At 42.3% G+C, this 13,349-nt stretch overlaps 1 protein-coding gene, 1 long non-coding RNA gene and 1 pseudogene across 2 annotated transcripts in view; 2 read left to right on the forward strand and 1 right to left on the reverse strand.

The window, feature by feature from the left end:
* Nucleotides 1-3,698: 3,698 nt before the first annotated feature.
* CYCS (cytochrome c, somatic) lies at nucleotides 3,699-5,935 on the reverse strand. The gene is made up of 3 exons (XM_028119380.2): nucleotides 5,800-5,935; nucleotides 4,501-4,678; nucleotides 3,699-4,377 (listed from the first exon to the last, which is right to left on the reverse strand). The coding sequence occupies exons 2-3, from the start codon at nucleotides 4,667-4,669 to the stop codon at nucleotides 4,229-4,231; spliced, it is 318 nt and encodes a 105-aa protein (XP_027975181.1). The 5' UTR covers nucleotides 4,670-4,678; nucleotides 5,800-5,935; the 3' UTR covers nucleotides 3,699-4,228.
* A 152-nt stretch (nucleotides 5,936-6,087) lies between these two features.
* The window catches only part of LOC114221216 (uncharacterized), a 42,859-nt gene continuing 35,597 nt past the window's right edge, over nucleotides 6,088-13,349 (forward strand). The window contains exon 1 of the long non-coding RNA XR_015766741.1: nucleotides 6,088-6,223. This is a non-coding gene — a long non-coding RNA (uncharacterized LOC114221216). The remainder of the gene's footprint in view (nucleotides 6,224-13,349) is intronic.
* On the forward strand, nucleotides 12,195-12,636 carry LOC114221215 (ubiquitin-conjugating enzyme E2 variant 1 pseudogene; annotated as a pseudogene).

The following is a 13,349-nucleotide window of genomic DNA, read 5'->3' on the forward strand; positions in this document are numbered from 1 at the left end:
AAGCATTTACCTTTTCAAACTCCTATGGGAGAGGAAGCAGAAGACAGAGGGTTGGGAATTGGGACACATCTGGAGCTCCTGTTGATGTAATTGAACATTCTGAACCATATCTGAATTAAGAACACTGTTGAAGGTGGGGGATGGGAGACAACAAAACCCTTCCTTGTAGTCAGGAAGTAAAGAATTCGTATATGAAATGGGAGGCAAGGTCATCGATCTACTGCGAGAGGGGAGAGGAGAGATATGCTTGAGGAGCATGATTTTATAACCATGAGGAAGACTGGGAAAGAATGGTTATATAACGACAGTTGTGCTGGGTGTCTGCTCGTTCAGTTGAATCAGAGGTTTACAACAGTGTGCCAATTGGCAGATGTGCGTGATTTTCTCCAGTAATGCTCAGATTGGGTGTGGAAGTGGAGAAATCAGATAGCTGGGCTGCTCCCAGCCTGGGTGTGCATAGAGCAGATGCCCCAAAAAGCAACACAGATGACAATGGTAGAGGGTGCAGGCAATGCAGTGATTGAAAAGATACAGAGAAGCTGGCTAAGGAAGGAAAGCTACAAGGGAATGATCAGGGACCGGGGTTTTGAGTTGTTCAAGGAAACAGAATAGAGATCAAGAGAGACATGGAGTAGTATGAGGCTGTATAACAGGACTTCAAATTTCAGAAGTGGAGTCGTTCTGGAGTAATGACAAGTTTAAGTTGCAACGAGGAGAAAGAAGCACTGAGTTAAAATCAAGTAAAAAATTTTGAGGTTATAGGGGTGCCTGGGTGGCTCAGCCGTTAAACATCTGCCTTCAGCTCAGGTCATGATCCCAGGGTCCCAGGATCAAGCCCTGCATCAGGTTCCCTGCTCCGCGGGAAGCCTGCTTCTCCCTCTCCCACTCTCCCTGCTTGTGTTCCCTCTGTTTCTCTGTCAAGTAAAATTAAAAAAAATTTTTTTTGAGGTTATAGTTGCATTAAGGACAGGTCATTCATTCACTTTTATGTAGTTATTACCAGCATAATTTTTTTAAGAGTTGGAATGGAGTATGTAAATTTTCAGTTAATGTAGTGAACGTCCGGGAGTACAGAAAACAGAAGGATCCACGAAGATGTCATGAATCTTACACAGGTAGTTCTGCCTGTGAGAAGAGTAGTAACGATCTGGAAGATGCCAAGACCACAATGGCCTCTGTTGTGGACAGCGTGAAAGGACAAGTAGGCACCACCTGCAAGGACTGCAGAGGTTCAGACACCTGGAGAACGCAGTCTTTTTTTTCTTAAGATTTTGAGAAAGAGTGAGAGATACAAAGCATGAGGGGGAAAGGATGAGAAGCAGCAGACTTTCCACTGAGCAAGGATCCCAATGTGGGACTCAATCCCGGGACTCTGGGATCATGACCTAAGCCAAAGGCAGAAGCTTAACCGACTGAGCCACCCAAGCGTCCCTGGAGAACGCAGTCTTTAGTAAGAAAAGGAAGTGTGAGTTCCGTAGAGACTAATAGATGACCCGGTTTAAATGGAGATGGAGCTTTAGAAGACAGCGTAAAAAAGGCAGGGTCAGTTCATGTGATACTACTCCAAGGTAATGCCTGTGTGACCTTTGACAGAAACCTCTCTGAGCCTGTTTAAATATAAAATAGGAAAGATATTTGTTCCATACACCTTATGAGGTAGTAAAGATAAGCTGAGAACTGAATGAACTTTATAAAGCAATCCAAGTGATAGGGCTAGAATTTGGCCATCAAAAAAATGAATTTGGGTTAGCAACAGATTACAGGTAAGTGTGTAAAGATTTTACAATGCCTGTTTTATTCCACATTGAGTGTGAAACTACTTAAACCAAGGGAGATTAAAATAAGAGCAGTCAAGGGTGTCAAAAGTCCTAGAGATCATCAGAGCTAATTGAGAATACGAAAGAACACTAGATAGGACAATTCGACCACTGCAACCTTGAAGAGGTAAATTTTCACTGACTTTCAAGGAATTTGACATGGCTATAAAATGAAAAGTATTCCCGTGCTCACCAGTTAAGTGCTTTCACAGATGTCAATGCTCAACAGCAATCTTATGAGCCATCTATGGCTATGTAAATTCAGTCATAATTCAAGGGCTTAATCGCCAAATGTGGTTAGTGGCTACTGTACTGGACTGCCCAAGTACAATCCATCATCACAGAAATTCTACTGGACAGTGCTGTTCTAGGCAAAATTCAGAGTGTAGGTGGCACCTGGGAAACACTCCTTAAAAACCTGATTCACTTGTGATAGCACCAAGCCACCTATAATGGAGCAATAGGAATGAAAACATGGGTTAGACAGTGCTCTTGACTTCTTTTTTAAGATTTTATCAGAGAGAGCACGCAAGAGCAGGGGAGATGGAGAAGCAGGTTCCCCACTGAGCAGGGACTCAATCCCAGATCATGACTTGAGCCGAAGGCGGATGCTTAACTGACCGAGCCACCCAGGTGTCCCTGTCCTCTATTTCTAAGAAAGCATATATACTTCATAGCTGGGAATCTCACTTCCGAATTAACTGTAGATCACTTAAACGTTATACATAAATCACCAGGGGCACTTAATGAGTACAACTGGCCTAGAACACAGCAGGTACTTAGTAATTATCTCTGCCAACATAGGCTTTAGTTGATGTAGGAGGCACAGAAGTAAATCAACTCCCTGGCCTCCAAGTCTTCCCATAATGATCTATAATTCTTATAAACTAAATTGCTGTACTGTCTCTGAATACCACTGACTTCTGCAGTTAGCAAGTTCTCTGTTACATAGGCCTTTCCTCTGAATAGCAGGCTTTCTTTTGCTTTCCCAAATTGTTTCTGCATGCCTGACTTCTTTGCTTACTTACATTTCTCTGATGATTGAAAATGAGATTCCTAAGTTACAAATTGCTTTGTCAAGCCTTAACAGGCTATCACCCCCATCACCTTTGAAACCATTAACAAAGCCTCTTCCCAGTCTCCTTGTCTCAGAGATGGCTCTCATCGCCACCAGATTACCTTCACTGAGAATTTCACCATCTCCATAAAACCTCCAGGGCCCACTCTAAATCGTATGGCGTGGACCACGTATGAAATAACTTGGTACACAAATTATACAGTTATATACCTCCAAACTATGACTAGAAGCACCTTATCCTATCCACATTTGGCATAAACACTCCAGTGCTCATTCTGGCTGAGGAAACTCTAAAGATAAATTACTGATGTGTTGTTCTAGTTCAGGGTGTCCTAGAAGACTAAGTAAACACAACTGAGTACTATAACTAGTAACACTGCTTCACAAGTACTTAGAATGGTTTTACTCAATATTTTGGCATCAGTCAGTAAATCAGGCACATCAGAAAAATCATGATCTGTGATTTTGTTTTTAATTATCTTAAGCCTCATCACATAATTTACAAATCTGTGCTGATGATAGATCTCTCTATTTTAATCCTTCTAACAAGTTGGCAAAAGCACCATTACCAATCATACATATATGGTATTTCCACAGCTGTGTCTTTGCATAGCTGTTTAGAAGACAATTCTGAATTATAACTTAGTCGTAGTACAGAATTCACAAGCCAAGTCTGCTGCTAAATATTGTCACACTGAATTTTAAAAGCATCTGACCTTATAGATCTATAAAATGTGAGGTGTTATCCTTTAATATTAAACATAAACCACACTAAAATGCCTTCCATTAAGCAAAAGACAACATTTTAGATGCAGAGAATTTTAATTAAATTGGCATAGTTAAGACCAAAAAGATAAAGTGGACACTGCCAGCTTATCTTCAACCCTTGCCTTTAACAGGCTAACAAACACAACTTGAAACACAGCTGAGTCTTGCTGGTTCTGAGACAGTGAAGGGATTTCTTCAGTATTTAAATATATTAATATAACCAGTTATATAAATCTAAATATAAAACCAATCTCCTATAAGTTTAGAGATGGCATTTACCATCTCTGTGAAAAGCTGAACATTACTAATCAATTCCAATCGTATTTTAAGAGGGGAAAAGTGACAGCACTTGCTGAACCAGAATTACTATCAAAGTTCAAAAAGCTGATCATGTTCATTTAACCACAAGCCAATCTTATTTAAATCAGGACTGTCCAAAAAAAAATATTCTGTCAGCCATTCATGATCTGAATTCTGGTGTATGAGATCAATTTAAATACGGTACACATAAAAAAAAAGTCATGAGACATTTTTGTTTTGCAATAAATAAGGCAATAGCCAACTATTACTCCTTAGTAGCTTTTTTGAGATAAGCTATCAAGTCTGCTCTTTCCCCTGTCTTCTTAATGCCAGCGAAGATCATTTTTGTTCCAGGGATGTACTTCTTGGGATTCTCCAAATACTCCATCAGTGTCTCCTCTCCCCAGGTGATGCCTGAATAAGGAGGGATGTATTGTTAAGTATTTTACACTCCCGATAAAGGGCTCACCATTGGTTATATTCATGCAATTTGTGCTTCTGTTATTTCAAAACTGACCCCCGCCCCCAGCCCCTTACCTTTGTTCTTGTTGGCATCTGTGTAGGAAAATCCAGGGGCCTGACCTGTCTTTCGGCCAAATAAACCATGGAGATTTGGCCCAGTCTTGTGCTTGCCTCCCTTTTCCACGGTATGGCACTGGGCACACTTCTGAACAAAAATCTTCTTGCCCTTCTCAACATCACCCATTTTTTAAATCTAAAAAATTAAAGACAATTTATTACCTTTTTCTTCCATGTAAAGATCCAATGGAAACCAATCAGTAGTCACTCTAGTGACTTAATTACTAATCTACTGCAAACCTAGGACGTTAGTACCAGAGTGAATCTTGTTTTGCTCTGTACACTTGCAACAGACTCTTTAGTCCCAAACCACTAGGTGGAAGGAGAACTTCCTGAAACACACATCTATGTGTGTTTAAGTGATGGAATTAAACCCCAAATAAGCGAAGTGGGAACCTAGTTCTAAACTGTTTCAAAAGTTGAGGTCAAGGTCACAAAAAGTCACAACTCTAAGTGAAAACCATGATTACATTAAACCCAAACTACCAAAATGTCCACCTTTAAGAAAGCCTAATTATTTACCCATACTACAAATTGAAGAACTTCTGGCAAGTCAGAATACGTTTTAAAAAAATAGAAGTCGTGCATCCTTGATCCAGCCTGCTCAGGTCACTATAAACTGCCTTGCTGTGTGGGTGGGAGGGCAGTGGTGGGCTGCGAGGTTTCCCAGGGACCCCCATCCTCCAGTCTGGGATCTCGGGAGTCAACCACGAGGTCACCCAATTAGTCCGATTTCAGGGAAACTGATGAAACCTACCTTCCCGAGATACCTACGCAGGTTAAGGGGAAAAGCGACAGGTGACCCAGAAGGAAAATGACCCCTTTTTGGAGGAGCAGCAGCAGTTCTTACTCCCTTTGAAGAAGAACGTGAGGCGCTACGCGCCGTCCCTCGCCTTCCCGCCCTTATCTCGGGAAGTCTTGTCACTTCCACAGCTCCTCAGCCCCGACTACGAGAGTCTGGGTCTCAAGTCGTATTGCGTCTCAAGTCGTATTGCATCCAGGTCTCCTCCGGACTTCCAGGACCCTGAACGAGTCATTCCCCGACTTAGTTGGGGTTCCGCCCCACCTCAAGCCGTAGCCCACCGGGTTCCGGCCGGCCACCAGCGGGGGTCGTGACTCCCGGGCCTACCGGCTCCGCGTGGGCCCCACCCGCAGAGGCCGGGCGCTGGCCTCGGCCTGCCCGCGCACCCTTCAACGCAGTCGCGCGCCCCCGTGCTCGGCTTCCAGCCCGCTGCGGCCTCCGCGCCGCGCGCTCACCGCTCTTTCGTCGCGCGCGAAACGAAGGGAGCCACTCGCAAGCCGGACGTCCCGCTCTCTAAGTCCAAGGACACGCCGGTCCGCACCTAAGTACCGGTGTTGGTGCAACCGAACTCTCTCCGTCCCCTCGCGGCGGGACGTGCGGCTGCGCTGCCTAACACGTAGGAACGTCCCCGCTCCTCATTGGCTTCAGTGTCCAGGGCCTGCGACAACGACCTGCGCGTATGCCGGCTAGCAGGGTAGGGTGTATCGCGTGCGTGCCCTTCTGCTCTCTTGCCGGCCGTTACGACAGGCCGTTGGATGTACGACAACGAGGTGGTGCCGGGAAGGGTTAACATACCGTTCTGGCCTTGTGTGCATGGGTGTACCCAAGGGGAGGGTAGAGCGGAATCTCGTGGTGGATGGAGGGCGTTATCCTGCCAAGGTAACTGCTCTCGTGCTCGTTGACGTAATGCGCTTTGAGGGGGGCGTTTTGCCTGTCCGGAGGGGAACGCCCCAGCTCTGACGCACGTAGAGGTCTCCTGGCTACCGTGCCTTCAGCTGGCGACCTTTACCCAGTTTTTGTGCTGATTCCACGGCTGGCGCCAGCCACACCCAAAATACATAGCCTGGAACCAGGAATTTTAAGAGTTGGACCCGAGCTGCCGACGTGTTCTTGTTTCGCCTTCACTCTGATACTTTTAAGTCATGTTTCAAATCTCCTCCTGATGGACGCCCCAAGACTGGGGGATGGGGAAGGTGCTTGCAGCTGCGGCAGAAACTGGATTGTAGCTCTGGCCACACACCTGCCGGCTTTTGTGCCGACACCGGTCTCTCCCTTGCGTTTATGTATGGAACAAGGAGGATTTATAGGCAACATTAGGAAGAAACATTTTTACATGGTTAGAGAATTGTTGGAAATCTTGAGAGGATTTGCGTCTCATCCAACCTAGGTTGAATGACATGTTCAAGTAAGAGAATGCGGTTGGGGTCATATGAGAAAGCAGGTTTGATATCACAGTTTCCAGTTATACTTTTCCTCCAGAACTAGCTCCTTTTCCAGACATACTCAATTCCACTGGCAAGCTTCTTCTTGACTCCCAGTCCCAAGTTGTGAATGAATTTCTCCTCCAATATTCTAGCACTGCCGTATTCGGTCAAAGGTTTATTGAATGCATATTATGTACCTGGAGTAAATCATTGAGGACTCTTTCTCTGATGGAGCTTACATTCTAGCAATCTTTCTCCTGCCCCCAATTTAAGCAATAGATACTATTGCCTTACACGCCTTCCAAATCACTGGTAGCATGATATCTGCTCCAGACCACCCATCTCTCCATATAACTGGATTATTTTGTTTTCTGTGTCCTGATTTCCAGTTCCCTCCTCTAATTGCACACGCTACTGCCACAAAAGGGTGCTGTGAAACAGCAGAAATCACACTATTCAAGATCTTCTGTGGCTTTTGGAAGCGACCAAGATAGCATTTAGGTGTACTCCTGAAGTAGGCTTATTTGGCTAACCAAGTTTTTAAAAGACCAAGTTTAGCAATAATACCTTGCAAATTTAACCTGTACTTCGGAAGCCAAGTACTTATATTCTCACCCATATCCCTCCAAGAAATACGTGGTCCTTAAATAGGTATAGTTCTATCAAAATCTGTTGTGTTATATCAGAAGTTACTGTCTTTGCTCATAGGGGAGTTGACTCATGGGGAGTATCAGCATTGTGCTGATACTGCAGATCATATAGATGTAGCGTTAAATCACGTGGCCCAGTGAATTGATTGATATCATTTAAAATTTATTCCCATGAAGGGAGAATAGAAAACAGAAGTTCTTAATACTTTTAATTAAGGACATTGTGGATAAAGAGCCTTGTTGAAAGTAATGGGAAGATGAGGAAAAAGAAATAACAGCAAGAGTAAATACTTGACACATTCCTTTAGTAAAGCAGATACCGTAAGTTATGTTTTATAATATCTATGTATTCACGTTTGGAAGAGACACATAGTACTTACAGTTTACTCAAGATACCTAAGAGAATTAGTTGAGAACAATAATACTCTGTTTTTTATTCTATGTTGTATCTGTTCTGTCTACCTCCATCTTATCCCATAGGTTTGATAGTGGCTGGTAAAGGGTAGAGTTATTATAAAGCAAATGCCTTAGATATTTCCTTCTACCAACATAATGGATGCCATATTTTTAAAGACCCTTCGGATAAAAAAGATGTAATAAGATACCCTCCCTCCAGATCAAAACATTTAACAAGGTCAGAGAAATCAGGTTAGAGGCAGGGGTGAGGTGGGGAACAAGAACTGAAAATGAACGGGGTAAGCTTAAGCTGACTTTAGGGCCACCCTAGGGACTTTTGCTGAAATAAAAGAACTTTAGGCTTTAGCAGCAGCTCAGCAGAACGAAAGTAAAGCTCATAAAAGGTGAGAGTAAGGGGGTGAGGAAATAAGCTCGGCTGAGACCCCTGCATAATGCTGAAACACTTGAATCCGAAGGATAAAATAACAGTCTGTTCACCAGCAAAAGGAAGAACCAGGTTAGTCTTGTCTGGCTTGGCCTTAGATGATGTAGGAAGGAACATTAGGGTTTGAAGCCGATGACCAACAAAGAATTCTTGAGATGTCTTTGGTGCCAAAAGGTGGTTTTACAAAGCATGGGGACAGGACCCATGGGCAGAAAGGGCGGCACTGGGGTCATGAGGAGCGGCCCATTATATACTTTCAAGTTGGGAAGGGGGTGGGGATAGCGGAATTCTCTAAGGAATTTGGAAGCGAGGTTTCCAGGACCTTGAGGGGGCTAGCTATTGCTGGGAAAGATCATTTATTACCGTCAATAAAACCTTAGTCATGAGACCCTTCAGATGTATATCGGTGGGCCATATGCTTGGGTTTGGGGTGATTGTCAACACGTATCTTGGGGGATTTAGAGATAAAGGAAGTTTCTAAAGGAGTTTTCATATGTTACAAGTAGATTTACAGGATCCTGGGGGTGGGGGGTTACAGGATCCTGGGGGTGCAGGTGGGGCTAGGGTTGTCTTTTGCACTTAGCAAAGTATTAACATTGAGGCAGTTGAGTCCCTAGAGGACTGTCACTCTGCCTATTTCAAGGACTTGTCAATGAGCTGTAGGTAGTAAGGAAATTTAATATTTTTTCTTCTGCCTTTGTTTTCCACATCATTAGGTACTGAGTGGAAGGAAAAAGTGTTCCCTGAGAATTCATAACTGCAGGTTGGCCCTCATGCAGTTTTAGGGTTTGATTTTACTCTACCTGCATGGTCTGGGGGAACCTCTAGCTGAAAAATTAACACAGTAGTTGTCAATGGGCAGTGTGTTCTGGTGTCTGGCAGAAGCAAATGTAAATCTGCAAAGGAATATTTTAACCCAGGCTCTCAGGATTCCCACACTTAAGAGATGCCAGGCATGAGATCATTATGAAAAACAACAAAGAGCAAAATTACACCCACAAAGGGCCATAGGAGTTGGAATTATTAGATATCATTGGGGAAGTAAGAAACTTACCAAGAGATGTCTCCTTACTTTACTATATTATGAAAGTAAGTTTGTTCTGTTATTGAGTTAAGCACAATAAAGTGGTTGTATATTGGTAGTTCACAAGAAACTACCCAATCAGAATAAAATCTCACACAGTTTATACAGCTAAATTAATTATGATGCTTTTATACCATGCAGTTTTTAGCTAGCATGTAACAAACCTGAGGCTTTAGGATCAATAGTAGCCTGTTTCCCTTTTGGCAGCACAATTATTGCTTAGTATTTGGATTAATGGTAACCAGTTTTCTGTAGGAGGACTGTCATCACAGTTTGTGGCCAGATCCTTCTTGGTTGAGTTTTGTTTTTTTCACATTTTCTCACCCTAAGTTCACTCAGGAATTGGAATTGGGGTAGCCATTTGTTTAATTAGTTGTCCTCATCCTAAAGAATAATAAAACTTATTTTCCCTAGAAACAAGTAGATATACCTACTTTAAGCTCCTGAGGTGAAGCTCTGTCTTCCTAGGTGTTTACATACCAAAAGGGATAAAGCCCAGACCACTGAGAGAATCTTTCACATTCTTAAAAGGCTGGAGTGAGGAGTTTGGCCTTTTGGATTTTTTTTTTTTATTGGATTTTCAAAGGAAACACTCCTAGAAGAGGGAAACAAGAAAATGGTGTCATTTTCCTTTAAAAACAGAGAAAATTTTTTATTTACCTCTTGAATGTGTAATATGAAATGACATTTAAAACATTTAGACAAAGCAGAAAACAAAAGCATTTGCAATGAACAAGAGACTATCAAAAACAACCAGGCAGGGGCGCCTGGGTGGCTCAGTCATTAAGCGTCTGCTTTCGGCTCAGGTCATGATCCCAGGGTCTTGGGATCGAGCCCCGCATCGGGCTCCCTGCTCCGCGGGAAGCCTGCCTCTCCCTCCCCGACTCCCGCTGCCTGTGTTCCCTCCCTCACTGTCTCTCTGTGTCAAATAAATAAATAAAATCTTTAAAAAAAAAAAAAAAACCAGGCAGATATTTTTATTTTTTTAAAGATTTTGTTTGACAGAGAGAGAGAGAGAGTATAAACGGGGAGCGGTGGGGAGAGGGGAGAAGCAGGCTGCTGCTGAGCTGAGAGCCCACTCGGGGCTCTATCCCAGGACCCTTCCCGAGCAGAAGGCAGATGCTTAACCGACTGAACCACCCCACCCGGGTGCTCCAACTAGGCATATTTTTAAAAAAGGCAAAGCTAACTTGTAGACATAAAAATTATGATCATTGAATTAAACTGCATATTGTATGATAAGCAAACATTTATCTTACAGCTTTTATGGAAGCAGCTTAGCGGGGTTTTGGTTCTGGCTGTGTTTGCAGTCAACTGTTGAACAGAGATACAATTATCTGAGGTCTCAAACAGGATTGGAGAATCCAAGTCTGAGCTTACATGGTTGTCAGGTCTCAGTTCCTTATTGGCTCTTAGCTGGAGGCCTGTGAATGGGACTGCTTACCACATGGAAGTTTGCTTCCCCAAGACAGAGAGAAGCTAAGACAGATGCCAGTCTTTTATAACCTTTTATAATCTTAGAAGTGACATACCGTCACTTTTGTTATTGGTCGCTGATCCTGGTACAATGTAATAGGCACAAGGGTGGAAATACTAGGCTGCAGGGATCATTGGACACACTGTTTGTCTTTAGATATATACATATCTGTATCTCTATATAGAAATATATGTGTTTCTATCTATAATATCAGTTCAGGGCTTGCAGAGGTTGTAGAACCGGGTACCTGGTAAACAACCCTTGCTTTAGGTCAGCATTTCAAAGAGCTATATCCTGGAAGTGAGGGTGAACTGGAAGAAACACTGATCATACAAGATCTGCAGCCTGATTTCTTTAGTGGTTGGCCAAGGGAAACCTCAGATTTTGGAATAGGAATTCTGTTGCCTTTAGGCACCTGGTAGAACCAAATGAAAATTTTCTCTGGAAGAAGATAATATCAGCCTAAATCTCAAATTATTCCTACAAATAAAGTTTTTAAAGTTTGCAGCAAAGGAAGAAAGATAATTAGATCCACTATATGAGTGAGAACTAGCAGAGGCAAGAATGAGGTCATGGGGATTCCAGATTTTAAAATTATCAGATAAACTATAAAATGTTTGCTATGTTCTAGACATAAAAGCCAGGCTTGAACATTTTAGAATGGAACTGGAAAGTGTATATACATACATACATACACATATATATATATATGCGTGTGTATATATATAAATGTATATGTATATATATATATAATAACAGTGGATTTGAAGAAGAATCAAATAGAAATTCTAGAACTGAAAAATAACCAAAATGAAGAGGATACTGAGACAATATATAATATACTTTTAAGTGGAGTCCCAGAAGAAGAGAAGAGAGAAGGGGTAGAAGCAGTATTTGAGTGAAAGATACCAGTCCATAGGTTTAAGAAACCAAATAGTTCCTAATACAGTAAAAAAAAAACAAAGACAAAGACAGTAATAATGTAAAAGCAAATTGAGAAAAATACTGACATTCAAACTCAGACTGACCACTGAGTTCTCTACATCAATAGTGGAAGCCAGAGGTCTGTATATGGATATTCTCAATGTACTGGAAGAAAATAACTGTCAAATTCTTTATCTGGCAAAATATTTCTTAAGAAAGAAAGAAAAAAAGACATTTCAAACAAAAACTGAGTTTGTCACAGCATATCCACAATGAAGGAAATTCTAAAAGGTGTTTTTTGTACAAAAGGAGTATTACAGATTAAGAGATCAAAGATGAAGGAAAAAATCAAGAGCAACAAAATAGGTAAATACATCGTTCAATCTAATGGACATTGTTCAAATAATGATAATGTCTTTTGTAGCTGAAATATATTCAGAGCAGTGCAAGATGGCAGCCACCATTGACTTGGGGGTAAAAGTCCCCTGCAATGTTAGACTGTTGGAAGAACTGGAAGGAGGCCAGAAAGGAGTAGGAGATGGCACAGTTAGCTGGAGTCTGGAAGATGTGATGTCATGACACTTATAAGATGGGCAGGGATGATAATTGGGCCTCCAAGAACAATTTACGAAAACTGTACATACAGCCTAAAAATAGGATGTGATCCTAAATATCCAGAAGACCCCCCCATTTGTAAGATTTGTAACAAAAATTAATATGAATGGAGTTAATAGTTCTAATGGAGTGGTGGAGCCAAGAGCCATATCAGTGCTAGCAAAATGGCAGGATTCATATAGCATTAAAGTTGTCCTGCAAGAGCTCTGGCACCGAATGATGTCTAAAGAAAACATAAAACTCTCAGCCGCCCAAAGGACAGTGTTATAGCAATTAATCAAAAAGAAAAACCACAGGACCTCCTCCCCCCCACTTCGATTTAAGCAGTCTTCATTTTCCATAGTAGTACATTTTCTAGATAACGTCTTATAAACCTCAAAATACTGGGAAGGACGGTCCCATTCAAAGGCAGTTTATCTTAAGATACTGTAAACGATACTAATTTTTTGCCCATTTGAAATATGTAAGTTGTGGTATAACAAATCTTCCTGTCAGGTGTAACTACTGTCCACATAATTGAACTTGTGGGATCAAGAAAGTATATTTAAATTGATTCCCATAACCAATGGGGCACATCTAAGTCAACTATGAAAAGACACATCACATAATCACCTTGCTACTGATTACATGGCCTGGGTTCTCTGCCTTCTTCTACCCTTCTCCCCACCTGCCTTCTCCCTCCCTCCCTCCTTGCAACAGCCCTCCAGCTGGGGTGGCTTGCTAGAGTAGGTGAGAGGTTTCAGGTCACAACCTGTGGGACTACTGGTGGGTGGGCGGAGGTACCCCATCTGCACCCCTGGTTTCTTTCTCTTAAGTCTTAAATGATGCCCTCTCCCTTCCTAGCCATTGTCCTTTCTTCACTTCCCACTACCACTCTTGGCCAAAACATAGATTGTAACCCCCTCTGCTCCCCTCTGAAATTGGCCTTTGATGAGGAATTCAGGGCTTTCCCCATATCTTCTCCCCCACCTTAATCAAGGGGTACTGCTT

Source organism: Eumetopias jubatus, unplaced genomic scaffold, assembly GCF_037043125.1.
Source record: "Eumetopias jubatus isolate StellerSeaLion01/CBP00866 unplaced genomic scaffold, mEumJub1_p1.0 scaffold_14, whole genome shotgun sequence".
In the NCBI taxonomy this organism is placed as follows: Eukaryota; Metazoa; Chordata; class Mammalia; order Carnivora; family Otariidae; genus Eumetopias; species Eumetopias jubatus.